The following is an 11444-nucleotide window of genomic DNA, read 5'->3' as shown; positions in this document are numbered from 1 at the left end:
CAGTAAGGGCCATGTGCAATGACAACATTCCACTGCAGCATAAGGTGGACAATTTCCTGTTAGCCTACAGAAATGCGACACATGCAGTCGCCAACCAGACCCTGGCCATGATGTTCTTTAACCGAAGGTTGAGATCTCGTCTGGATTTGCTCAGACCAAATGTACGAAGAGATGTTGAGAATAAGCAATTCCAGCACATCAATGAGAAGCCGACAAGGAGCTTCAATGTAGGGCAACCAGTCTTGGCCCGCGACTACCGAACAGAGAAATGGCAACCAGGAACGATATGCACACTGCAGGGGCCACTAATGTACACAGTGGATGTTGGGGAGAACATTGTGAGACGCCATGTCGACCGGATCCTAGAGTCACAGGAACGAGTCAACCCCATGTCTTGCGTACCTGGTGATGAACCCGACATACAGGTAGCATCTACCCCAGAAACAGTAGCATCGGAAGCTGATGAACCAACCGACGACAGGGGGGCCAGAATCGCCTCCGCACCAAGAGCAAGACACTCAGGAAAGGCGCTATCCAGAAAGGATCAGGAAGCCGCCCCAAGACTGAATTTATAAATGGACTATTTTCAGTTAATGTTGCATGTTAAAAGTGTTAATTGTTAAATGAATGTTATGGTACGGTTAATCTAAAAGGGGAGGAATTGTAGTGTATGTACCTTTCAGGGGAGAACTACTTTTTACAGCTCCTGTATACTGTAGTACCGGCAGTGACCACACCTGTATATAAACCCTGAGTAGGGATCTGTACTGTTAATTTTTGAGTGACCCTCATCCAGTAAACACCTGTTGATTTTTCCCCTGCAGTCTCTGTCTAGTTATTGAAGGACACAAAACATCAAGATACACGGATTTAACAGGCATGACCTTAAAATTAGAGCTAGGCTGTTCAGGGGTGATGTCAGGAAGCTCTTCTTCATACAGCGGGTAGTGGAAATCCAGAACTCTCTCCTCCAAAAAGCATTTGAGGCTAGGGGGTCAATTGAAAATGTCAAAACTGAGATTGATAGGCTTTTGTAAGGCAATGGTATTAAGGGATATGGAACCAAGGCAGGTAAAGGGTTTAAAATATAGATCTGCCCTGATCTAGATCTATATCCGGGTTTTAATTTCTTTTTAATATTTTCTGTGTAGGTGGGAGTGCTCCTCCTGGCCACACAAAGAAGGTTTAGGCCCTCCCCAGACCCGGGTTTCCTCCGGAGAGCCCTTTGCCTTCGGTGCCGGTTAGCTGCCTTCTGCTGCCCAGCGTCCAGTCTTGCCTGCTGGCTCAGTTGCCACTTACCACCTGTCTGAGGTGGGCAGCTGACCGGTTTAATGCCGGTGAGGCCTGAAAGTTAAAATCGCCCGGGCCTCATGCCGCTGAGGTCAGTGGGTGGGATTAAACACTCTACTCCTGTCTCCATATTGTTAATAGCTTGGAAATTATTTTCAAAAAATATTTTGGTAGGTGCACCATAATCTAAAGCTCGGCTGAGGAAATATGTAAAGCTATAATACTATACTGTAGTAAGACAGCAGTGGGCATCATTTATAAAGCCAACTTAGTGGAGGCAACGTGAGGAGTGACAATGGGATAGATAGAGAGAAACTATTTCCTCTGGTGGGTGGGGGGGAAAGACCAGAACAAGGGGGCATAACCTTAACATTAGAGCTAGGTCATTCAGGGGTGATGTCAGGAAGCATTTCTTCACACAAAGGGTGGTGGAAATCTGGAACTCTCTCCCCCAGAAAGCTGCTGAGGCTGTGGGTGAAATTGAAAACTTCAAAACTGAGATTGATAGATTTTTTTGTTAAGCAAGAGTATTAAGGGTTACGGAACCAAGGCGGGTAGATGGAGTTAAGATACAGATTAGTCATGATCGAATTGAATGGCAGAACAGGCTTGAGGGGATGAATGGCCTCCTCCTGTTCCTACAACCATCTTCTTTTGTGCTAGGTATGACTCCAGACACTTGTTTTTGTTTTGCATTATTACTAGGGCTCCTTGGTACTCAACATGCTTTCAGTAGAGACCTTAAACCATTTATTTTAAACAGGTTAAAACCCTCACTAACATTGGGGAGAGAGGACTTTAAAATGGATGTGTTGAGGGCTCGCTGGTGATGGCTTCAAGGCCATTGTTATTTTTATTTGTTCTTGGGATGTGGGCGACACTGGCAAGGCACATTTCTTTCCCATTCCGGGTTACCCTGAGAAGGTGATGAGGGCCTTCTCCTTGAATCCTTGTGGCGATGGTGCTCCCCCAAACTTTAGGTTAGGTAAAATAACCTTTAAGTAGCTTAAGAAACACTTTAATTACTTTGTAAAAAGAAACATTATTTTGTTCATTCATTGCTGTAGTGGAGGTTGTTATATTGGAGTCTGTAAAAAGGCATTTGGCAAACCAAATTGGAGTTTTTTCAATTAAATTAGAATTATCTCAGGCATAAACATAAATCAAATCAAATCAAATCAAATCAACTTTTATTGTCATTGTTAGTGCACAAGTGCAGTAGAACGAAATGTAGGCTTGCGGCTCCCGAGAGTGTACAATTTGGATTAGGACACTTAAACATTTCAACATACATTTGTACATATATATTAGCATAAATATGACCATAATAAAGTGCATCGGCAGATGTGCAGGCTTTAGTGTTTATTTGTGGAGTTCAGCAGGATGACAGCCCTGGAAAAGAAGCTGTTCCTAAATCTGGTCGTACGGGTGCGAATGCATCTGTAGCGTCTTCCAGATGGTAGGAGGGCGAACAGACTGTGGCTGGGGTGGGTAGGGTCTTTGATGATGGACCGTGCCCTCCGTAGGCAGCGTTTCTGATATATATGTTCTATGGTCGGTAGCCGGGTGCCGGTAATGCGTTGGGCAGTTTTGACTACCCACTGCAGGGCTTTCCGGTCATGGGAGCTACAGCTGCCGTACCATACCGTGATACAGTTTGTCAGGATGCTCTCTATAGTGCAGCGGTAGAAGTTAGAGAGGATCGGGGGTGACAGATTACACCCCTTCAGCCTCCTCAAGAAATATAGGTGCTGCTGGGCCTTCTTCACCTTTAAAACTTTATTATAAGTAATTGATAAATATATAATATAGATCCAGCTAAGTACGCTTCAGAGCCAAGAAGTTCCACTGTTAATATTGCATTACAAAGTATGCAGTGAAAATGTGAATGGATACAGAGTGAAGGCGTGGATGGGCCGGCAGGCATCCCGGAACTGTTGTCTGGTCGGGCGGAGCTGGCCGGACGTTCGCAAAGCGCCGGTTCTACTTCCGGTCAAGATGGCGGCCCCCAGAGCCGGGATGAGGCCGCCGGTCTATTTGTGGAGCCTGGGGATTGTGTTGGGCCTTCTCGCCAGCCGCAACGCTTCTGAGGCGGAAGGGGTGCAGGTAGGGAGCGCCGGGCCTCGGGGACCGGTTACAGCAAGCCGACGCAAAAATGGCTCAGCCTGAAATGCAGCGAGTGCTTGGGCCGCCCGGACTGGGGAAGCCCCGGGCTCCAGCCCGTGCCCGTTTCATTGATCGCAACCTGGGGCAGGCGACGGCGGGGCTACAGTTGGCCTCAGTGCCCCTGGGGGTGAGAGAGGGGCGGGCATCATTTGGCCTTAGTGTCCCTGGGGGTGAGAGGGAATGCGGCAGTGTTGGGCCTCAGTGCCCCTGGGGGTGAGAGGGAATGGGACAGTGTTGGGCCTCAGTGCCCCTGGGTGAGAGGGAATGGGGCAGTGTTGGGCCTCAGTGCCCCTGGGGGTGAGAGGGAATGGGGCAGTGTTGGGCCTCAGTGCCCCTGGGGGTGAGAGGGAATGGGGCAGTGTTGGGCCTCAGTGCCCCTGGGGGTGAGAGGGAATGGGGCAGTGTTGGGCCTCAGTGCCCCTGGGGGTGAGAGGGAATGGGACAGTGTTGGGCCTCAGTGCCCCTGGGGGTGAGAGAGGGGCGGGCATCATTTGGCCTTAGTGTCCCTGGGGGTGAGAGGGAATGCGGCAGTGTTGGGCCTCAGTGCCCCTGGGGGTGAGAGGGAATGGGACAGTGTTGGGCCTCAGTGCTCCTGGGGGTGAGAGGGAATGGGACAGTGTTGGGCCTTAGTGCCCCTGGGGGTGAGAGGGAATGGGGCAGCGTTGGACCTCAGTGCCCCTGGGTGAGAGGGAGAGGGGGTTGGCATCATTTGGCCTCAGTGCCCCTGGGGGTGAGAGGGAATGGGGCATCATTTGGACTCGGGGTTAGGGAGAGTGCTGACCACTGCTCGGGTATTGGGTAGAGGACAGAGAAGAGCTTGGTGGTGATGCACTGTATAGTTGAATAACCCGTTGCCCATACTTGGAGCATGGTGAGGGGGGTTATTTTCCCAAAAGTGACCTGGGATCGTAATTAAGGTGACCATACATCCCTATTTTCCGGCGACAATCCCTGGATAAGGTTCTGTGTCCCATGGCAAACAATATCCTGGAAAGTCCCCAGTTCACAAAACTCATCCCCGAAGTGTACCCCTGGGCAGTGAGTGTTTGGCAGCCAGTTTGCGACTCTAAGGCTAAATTAAACAACAACTTGTACAATGGCCCACTGCACGTGCACGACTGGGCAGGTGCCGGTTGTTGTTCGAGTTTCTGTCTGGTTTTGTGCTGCTGCATTGTCTGCTCCGGAAGTGCCTGGGAGCAGGCGAGGGAGAGCCCGGTCACAGACACCGGGGAAAGGGCAGGGGCAGGCTAATCCTAGACACTGTGACGTCTGTCACTGGGGAGAGGGTCAGTTGTGTATATGTACAACAGTCAAAATAGAGGCTGCTAAAAGATTTTTGCCTGGCTACGCTGTGCAACCGACATTTTCCACCTTGGCTACTTTACTGTGCTCCCACCCTGTGTGTCCCCGGATTGGGTTTTGAAAATATGGTTACCCTAGAATAGGTTACTTGTCAAAAAATAAGCAAGGTTTAGCAAGCCTGTGTGAGGAGGACTAAGGAAGGATACACTTGCCTAGAGGGAGTGTAACGAAATTTCACCAGACTGATTCTGGGATGGGGGGATTGTCCTATGAGGAGAGATTGAGGAGACTAGGCCAATATTCTATCGAGTTTAGAAGAATGAGAGGTGATCTCATTGAAACAAAATTATTACAGGGCTTGATAGGGTGGATGCTGTTTCCCCTGGCTGGGGAGTCTAGAACCAGGGGTCACAGTCTCAGAATAAGAGGTCAGCTATTTAGGACTGAGATGAGGAGAAATGTCTTCATTCAGAGGTTGTGAATCTTTGGAATTCTCTACCCCAGAGGGCTGTGGAGGCTCAGTCGTTGAGTATATTCAAGACAGAGATCGATCAATTTGTGAATATAAAGTGAATCAAGGGATATGGGGATCGGGCAGGAAAGTGGAGTTCATAGAATCATAGAAATTTACAGCATATCCAAGTACTTTTTAAATGTGATGAGTATCTCTGCCTCTACCACACAGGCAGTGAATTCCAGACCTCTACTACCCTCTGGGTGAAAAACTTTCTCCTCAAATCCCCTCTAAACTTCCGACCAATTACTTTAAATCTATGCCCCCTGGTTATTGACCCTTCTGCTAAGGGAAATATGTCCTTCCTATCCACTCTACCTAGGCCCCTCAATTTTATACACCTCAATTTGGTCTCCCCTCAGCCTCCTCTGTTCCAAAGAAAATAACCCCAGCCTATCCAATCTTTCCTCATAGCTAAAATTCCCCAGCCTAGGCAACATCCTCGTAAATCTCCTCTGCACCCTCTCTAGTGCAATCACATCCTTCCTGTAATGTGGTGACCAGAACTGTACGCAGTACTCTAGCTGTGGCCTAACTAGTGTTTTATACAGTTCAAGCATAACCTCCCTGCTCTTATATTCTATGCCTTGGTTAATAAAGGCAAGTATCCCATATGCCATCTTAACCACCTTATCTACCTGTCCTGCTACCTTCAGGGATCTGTGGACATTCACTCCAAGGTCCCTCTGATCTCCTGCACTTCTCAGCATCCTACCATTTAATGTTTATTCCCTTGTCTTGTTAGCCCTCCCCAAATGCATTACCTCACACTTCTCCAGATTGAATTCCATTTGCCACTGTTCTGCCCACCTGACCAGTCCATTGATATCTTCCTGCAGTCTACAGCTTTCTTCTTCATTATCAACCACACGGCCAATTTTTGTATCATCTGCAAACTTCTTAATCATACTTCCTACATTCAAGCCCAAACCATTGATATATACCACAAAAAGCAAACCTGCTGGTTTGAGGTGGAAGACCAGATCAGCCATGATCTTATTGAATGGCGGAGCAGAATCGAGGGGCCGAATGGCCTACTCTTGCTCCTATTTCTTATGTTCTTATGGAGCCAGTGGACGCAGGTTTTATCATCAGTGAACAGAACAGAGTGCTGTTCAATGCTACGAGTGGGATGTGCCTCGCTTCAGCCTTCCTCTGATCTCTTGCACCCATGTGTCCCTCTTGGTCCTTTGTTTCTCTGACAGTAGCCATCTGTGCAACTCCCAACTCCATTTCAGAGCTTTCAGCTCTCTTGGCTTTCCTCTCTGACCAATCCCTGTACAGATTGTGTCAGCCGTGGCTCAGTGGGAGCACTCTTGCCTCTGAATCAGAAGGTTGTGGGTGCCAGTCTCACTCCAGAGACTTGAGCACAAAAATGTAGGCTGACACGCCAGTGCAGTACTGAGGGAGTGCTGCACTGTCAGAGGTGCCTTCTTTCGGATGAGACGTTAAACTGATGGACGGTAGCATCGTGGTTATGTTACTGGATTGGCAGAGGGTACAGTAGCATAGTGGGTATGTTAAAACCCCACCACAGCAGCTGGGGAATTTAAGTTCAGTTAATTAAATAAACCTGGAATGTAAAAAAGCTAGCATCAGTAATGGTGACCATGAAACTACAATTGTCGTAAAAACCCATCTGGTTCACTAATGTCCTTTAGGGAAGGAAATCTGCCGTCCTTACCCGGTCAGACCAATTAAATACATACTTTGGTTCTGTCTTCACAAAGGCGGACACAAATAACCTTCCAGAGATGTCGGGGAACATAGGGCCTGATGAGAGGGAGGAATTGAATGAAATCAGTATTTGTAGGGAAATGGTGTTAGGGAAATTGAAGGCCGATAAATCCCCAGGGCCTGACAATCTACATCCTAGGGTACGTAAAGAAGTGGCCCTAGAAATAGTAGATGCATTGCTGGACATCTTCCAAAATTCTATAGACTCTGGAACAGTTCCCATGGATTGGAGGGTAGCTAATATAACCCCACTATTTAAAAAAGGTGGTAGAGAGAAAACGGGGAATTATAGACCGGTAAGCCTGACGTCGGTAGTGGGGAAAATGCTAGAGTCCATTATAAAAGATGTAATAGCAGAGCACTTGGAAAACAGTGACAGGATCGGACAAAGTCAACACGGATTTACAAAAGGTAAATCATGCTTGACTAATCTACTGGATTTTTTTGAGGATGTAACTGGTAGAATAGAAACATAGAAGATAGGAGCAGGAGTAGGCCATTCGGCCCCTCGAGCCTGCTCCGCCATTCAATGAGATCATGGCTGATCATCCAAATTCAGTACCCTGTCCCTGCCTTCTCCCCATATCCCTTGATCCCTTTAGCCTTAAGAAATATATCCAACTCCTTTTTGAATATATTTAATGAACTGGCCTCCACCGCCCTCTGTGGCAGAGAATTCCACAGGTTCACCACTCTCTGGGTGAAGAAATTCCTCCTCATTTCAGTCCTAAATGGCTTACCCCTTATCCTTAGACTATGACCCCTGGTTCTGGACTCCCCGGCCATCATAAACATCCTTCCTGCATCTAGTCTGTCCAGGCTTGACAGAATTTTATAGGTTTCGATGAGATCCCCTCTCAATCTTCTAAACTCCAGTGAGTATAAGCCCAATCGACACAATCTCTCCTCATACGTCATTCCTGCCATCCCAGGTATCAGCCTGGTGAATCTTCGCTGTACTCCTTCCATGGCAAGAACGTCCTTCCTCAGGTAAGGCGACCAAAACTGCACACAATACTCAAGGTGCGGTCTCACCAAGGCCCTGTACAGCTGCAGCAAGACATCCTTGTTCCTGTACTTGAACCCTCTTGCTACGAAGGCCAACATACCATTTGCCTTCTTAACCGCCTGCTGCACCTGCATGCTTACCTTCAGCGACTGGTGCACAAGAACACCCAGGTCTCTTTGCACTTAAGGGAGAACCAGTGGATGTGGTGCATTTGGACTTTCAGAAGGCTTTCGATAAGGTCCCGCATAAGAGATTGGCGTGCAAAGTTAAAGCACATGGGATTGGGGGTAAGGTACTGACTTGGATAGAGAACTGGTTGGCAGACGGGAAGCAAAGAGTTGGAATAAACGGGTCTTTTTCTGAGTGGCAGGCAGTGACTAGTGGGGTACCGCAGGGATCGTTGCTAGGACCCCAGCTATTCACAATATATATTAATGATCTAGACGAGGGAACTAGATGTAATATCTCCAAGTTTGCAGATGACACAAAGCTGGGTGGGCATGTGTGCTGTGAGGAGGATGCAGAGAAACTCCAGTATGATTTGGACAGGTTGGGTGATTGGGCAGATGCATGGCAGATGCAGTATAATGTGGATAAATGCGAGGTTATCCACTTTGGTGGCAAAAACAGGAAGGCAGATTATTATCTGAACGGCAATAGATTGGGAGAAGGGGAAGTGCAATGAGACCTGGGTGTCCTTGTGCACCAGTCGCTGAAGGTAAGCATGCAGGTGCAACAGGCGGTTAAGAAGGCAAATGGTATGTTGGCCTTCATAGCGAGAGGATTCGAGTACAGGAGCAAGGATGTCTTGCTGCAGTTGTACAGGGCCTTCGTGAGACCACACCTTGAGTATTGTGTGCAGTTTTGGTCACCTTATCTGAGGAAGGATGTTCTTGCCATGGAGGGAGGGCAGCGAAGATTCACCAGACTGATACCTGGGATGGTAGGAATGACGTATGAGGAGAGCTTGGGTCAATTGGGCTTATACTCGCTGGAGTTTAGAAGAATGAGAGGGGATCTCATTGAAACTTATAAAATTCTAACAGGCCTAGATAGACTAGATGCAGGAAGGATGTTCCCGATGGCGGTGGAGTCCAGAACCAGGGGTCACAGTCTAAGGATAAGGGGTAAGCCATTTAGGACTGAGATGAGGAGGAATTTCTTCACCCAGAGAGTGGTGAACCTGTGGAATTCTCTACCACAGAAGGCAGTTGAGGCCAACTTATTAAATATGTTCAAGAAGGAGTTAGATATATTTCTTGAGGCTGAAGGGATCAAGGGATATGGGGAGAAAGCAGGGACAGGGTACTGAATTTGGATGATCAGCCATGATCTCATTAAATGGCGGAACACACTCGAGGGGCCGAATGGCCTACTCCTGCTCCTATCTGCTATGTTTCTGTGCTATGCTATGCTATGTCTGGCCTATATGTGACTCCAGACCCACAGCAATGTAGTTGACTCTTAACTGCCCTCTGAAATAGCCTAGCAAGCTACTCGGTTGTACCAAACCACGACTGCAGCGGCTCAAGAAGGCGGCTCACCACCACCTTCTCGAGGGCAATTAGGGATGCGCAATAAATGCTGACCTTGCCAACGACGCCCAAATGCATCCGGGACGAATAAAAAAAAATCCTATGGCACGATTTCGAAGAAGAGCAGGGGAGTTATCCCCGGTGTCCTAGCCAATATTTATCCCTCAGTCAACATCACAAACACAGATGATCTGGTCATTATCACGTTACTGTTTGTGGGAGCTTGCTGTGCGCAAATTGACTGCTGCGTTTCCTACATTACAACAGTGACTACACTTCAAAAGTCCTTCATTGGCTGTAAAGCGCTTTGGGATGTCCTGAGGTCGTGAAAGGCGCTATACAAATACAAGTCTGTCTTTCTTTGAGTGGTGCTGGTGACATCACAGCAAGCTGTTCTTCCTGTTGCCTGGTATAAAATATATAACTCTTTTTCTGATTGCGTTGTTTGTGCAGGTATCACTTCATTCTGGAATTCCCTTCCTAAAACTTTCGCCATAAGCAAATTTCTCTTGTTCAAGTATATATACAATTCCCTTTTGAAAGTTATTATTCTGTTACCTGAGGAAGGACCTTCTTGCCATGGAAGGAGTGCAGCGAAGATTCACCAGGCTGATACCTGGGATGGCAGGAATGACGTACGAGGAGAGATTGTGTCGATTGGGCTTATACTCACTGGAGTTTAGCAGATTGAGAGGGGATCTCATCGAAACCTATAAAATTCTGTCAGGCCTGGACAGACTAGATGCAGGAAGGATGTTTCTGATGGCCGGGGAGTCCAGAACCAGGGGTCATAGTCTAAGGATAAGGGGTAAGCCATTTAGGACTGAAATGAGGAGGAATTTCTTCACCCAGAGAGTGGTGAACCTGTGGAATTCTCTGCCACAGAGGGCGGTGGAGGCCAGTTCATTAAATATATTCAAAAAAGAGTTGGATATATTTCTTAAGGCTAAAGGGATCAAGGGATATGGGGAGAAGGCAGGGACAGGGTACTGAATTTGGATGATCAGCCATGATCTCATTGAATGGCGGAGCTAAAGGGATCAAGGGATATGGGGACAAAGCAGGGACAGGGTACTGAATTTGGATGATCAGCCATGATCTCATTAAATGGCGGAAGCAGACATGTTTCTATGTCTGCTTCCACCGCCCTTTCAAGCAGTTCATTCCAGATCACAACAACTCGCTGCATAAAATGTTCTTTCCCCATTCCGCCTCTGGTTCTTTTGCCAATGACCTTAAACCTGCGTCCTCTGGTTACTGACCCTTACTGGAAACAGTTTCAAACCCTTCATGATTTTGAACACCTCTATCAAATCTGCCCTTAAACTTCTCTGCTCTAAGGGGAACAACCCCAGTTTCTCTAACCTTTCCATGTAACTGAAGCCTTTCATCCCTGGCACCATTTGCGTAAATCTCCTTTGCACTCTCTCGAAGGCCTCGACATCCTTCCTAAAGCGTGGTGCCCAAATTGAGCACAATACTCCAGCTGGGGCCTAACCAGCATTTTAGAAAAGTAAAGTTTAGCTTCGCTTCCTTGCTTTTGCACTCTCTACCTCTGGTTATAAAGTCAAGGATCCCGTATGTCTTTTTAACAGCCTTTTCAACTTGTCCTGCCGCCTTCAAAGTTTGTGTGCATACACCCCCGGGAACGGTAGTGGTATAGTGGCTATGTTACTGGACTAGTAATCCAGAGGCCCGACCTATAATCTGGAGGCGTGAGTTCAAATCCCACCACGGCAGCTGTGGGACACGACAACGGCACACCCAGCCCAGTCGACCCTGCAAAGTCCTCTTCTCTAACATCTGGGGACTTGTGCTAAAATTGGGAGAGCTGTCCCACAGACTCGTCAAGCAACAGCCTGACATCGTCATACTCACAGAATCATAGCTT

At 47.7% G+C, this 11444-nt stretch overlaps 1 protein-coding gene across 3 annotated transcripts in view; it reads left to right on the top strand.

Moving 5' to 3' along the window:
- The first annotated feature begins 3248 nt into the window (after positions 1-3248).
- pigk (phosphatidylinositol glycan anchor biosynthesis, class K) overlaps positions 3249-11444 on the top strand; it is a 125502-nt gene continuing 117306 nt past the window's right edge. For 2 of the 3 annotated variants that reach the window (XM_085983450.1, XM_085983451.1), the window contains exon 1: positions 3249-3396. In XM_085983450.1, the coding sequence (XP_085839576.1) occupies positions 3289-3396 (108 nt within the window). In that variant the 5' untranslated portion in view covers positions 3249-3288. The remainder of the gene's footprint in view (positions 3397-11444) is intronic. The other variant, XM_085983449.1, reaches the window with a different exon arrangement.

The sequence above is a fragment of the Somniosus microcephalus genome, chromosome 3, assembly GCF_052327205.1.
Source record: "Somniosus microcephalus isolate GS21.2 chromosome 3, FLI_Smic_1.0, whole genome shotgun sequence".
Taxonomy (NCBI): Eukaryota; Metazoa; Chordata; class Chondrichthyes; order Squaliformes; family Somniosidae; genus Somniosus; species Somniosus microcephalus.
The sequence above is the reverse complement of the archived record's forward strand: the minus strand, read 5'-3'. Positions and strand labels throughout refer to the sequence as shown.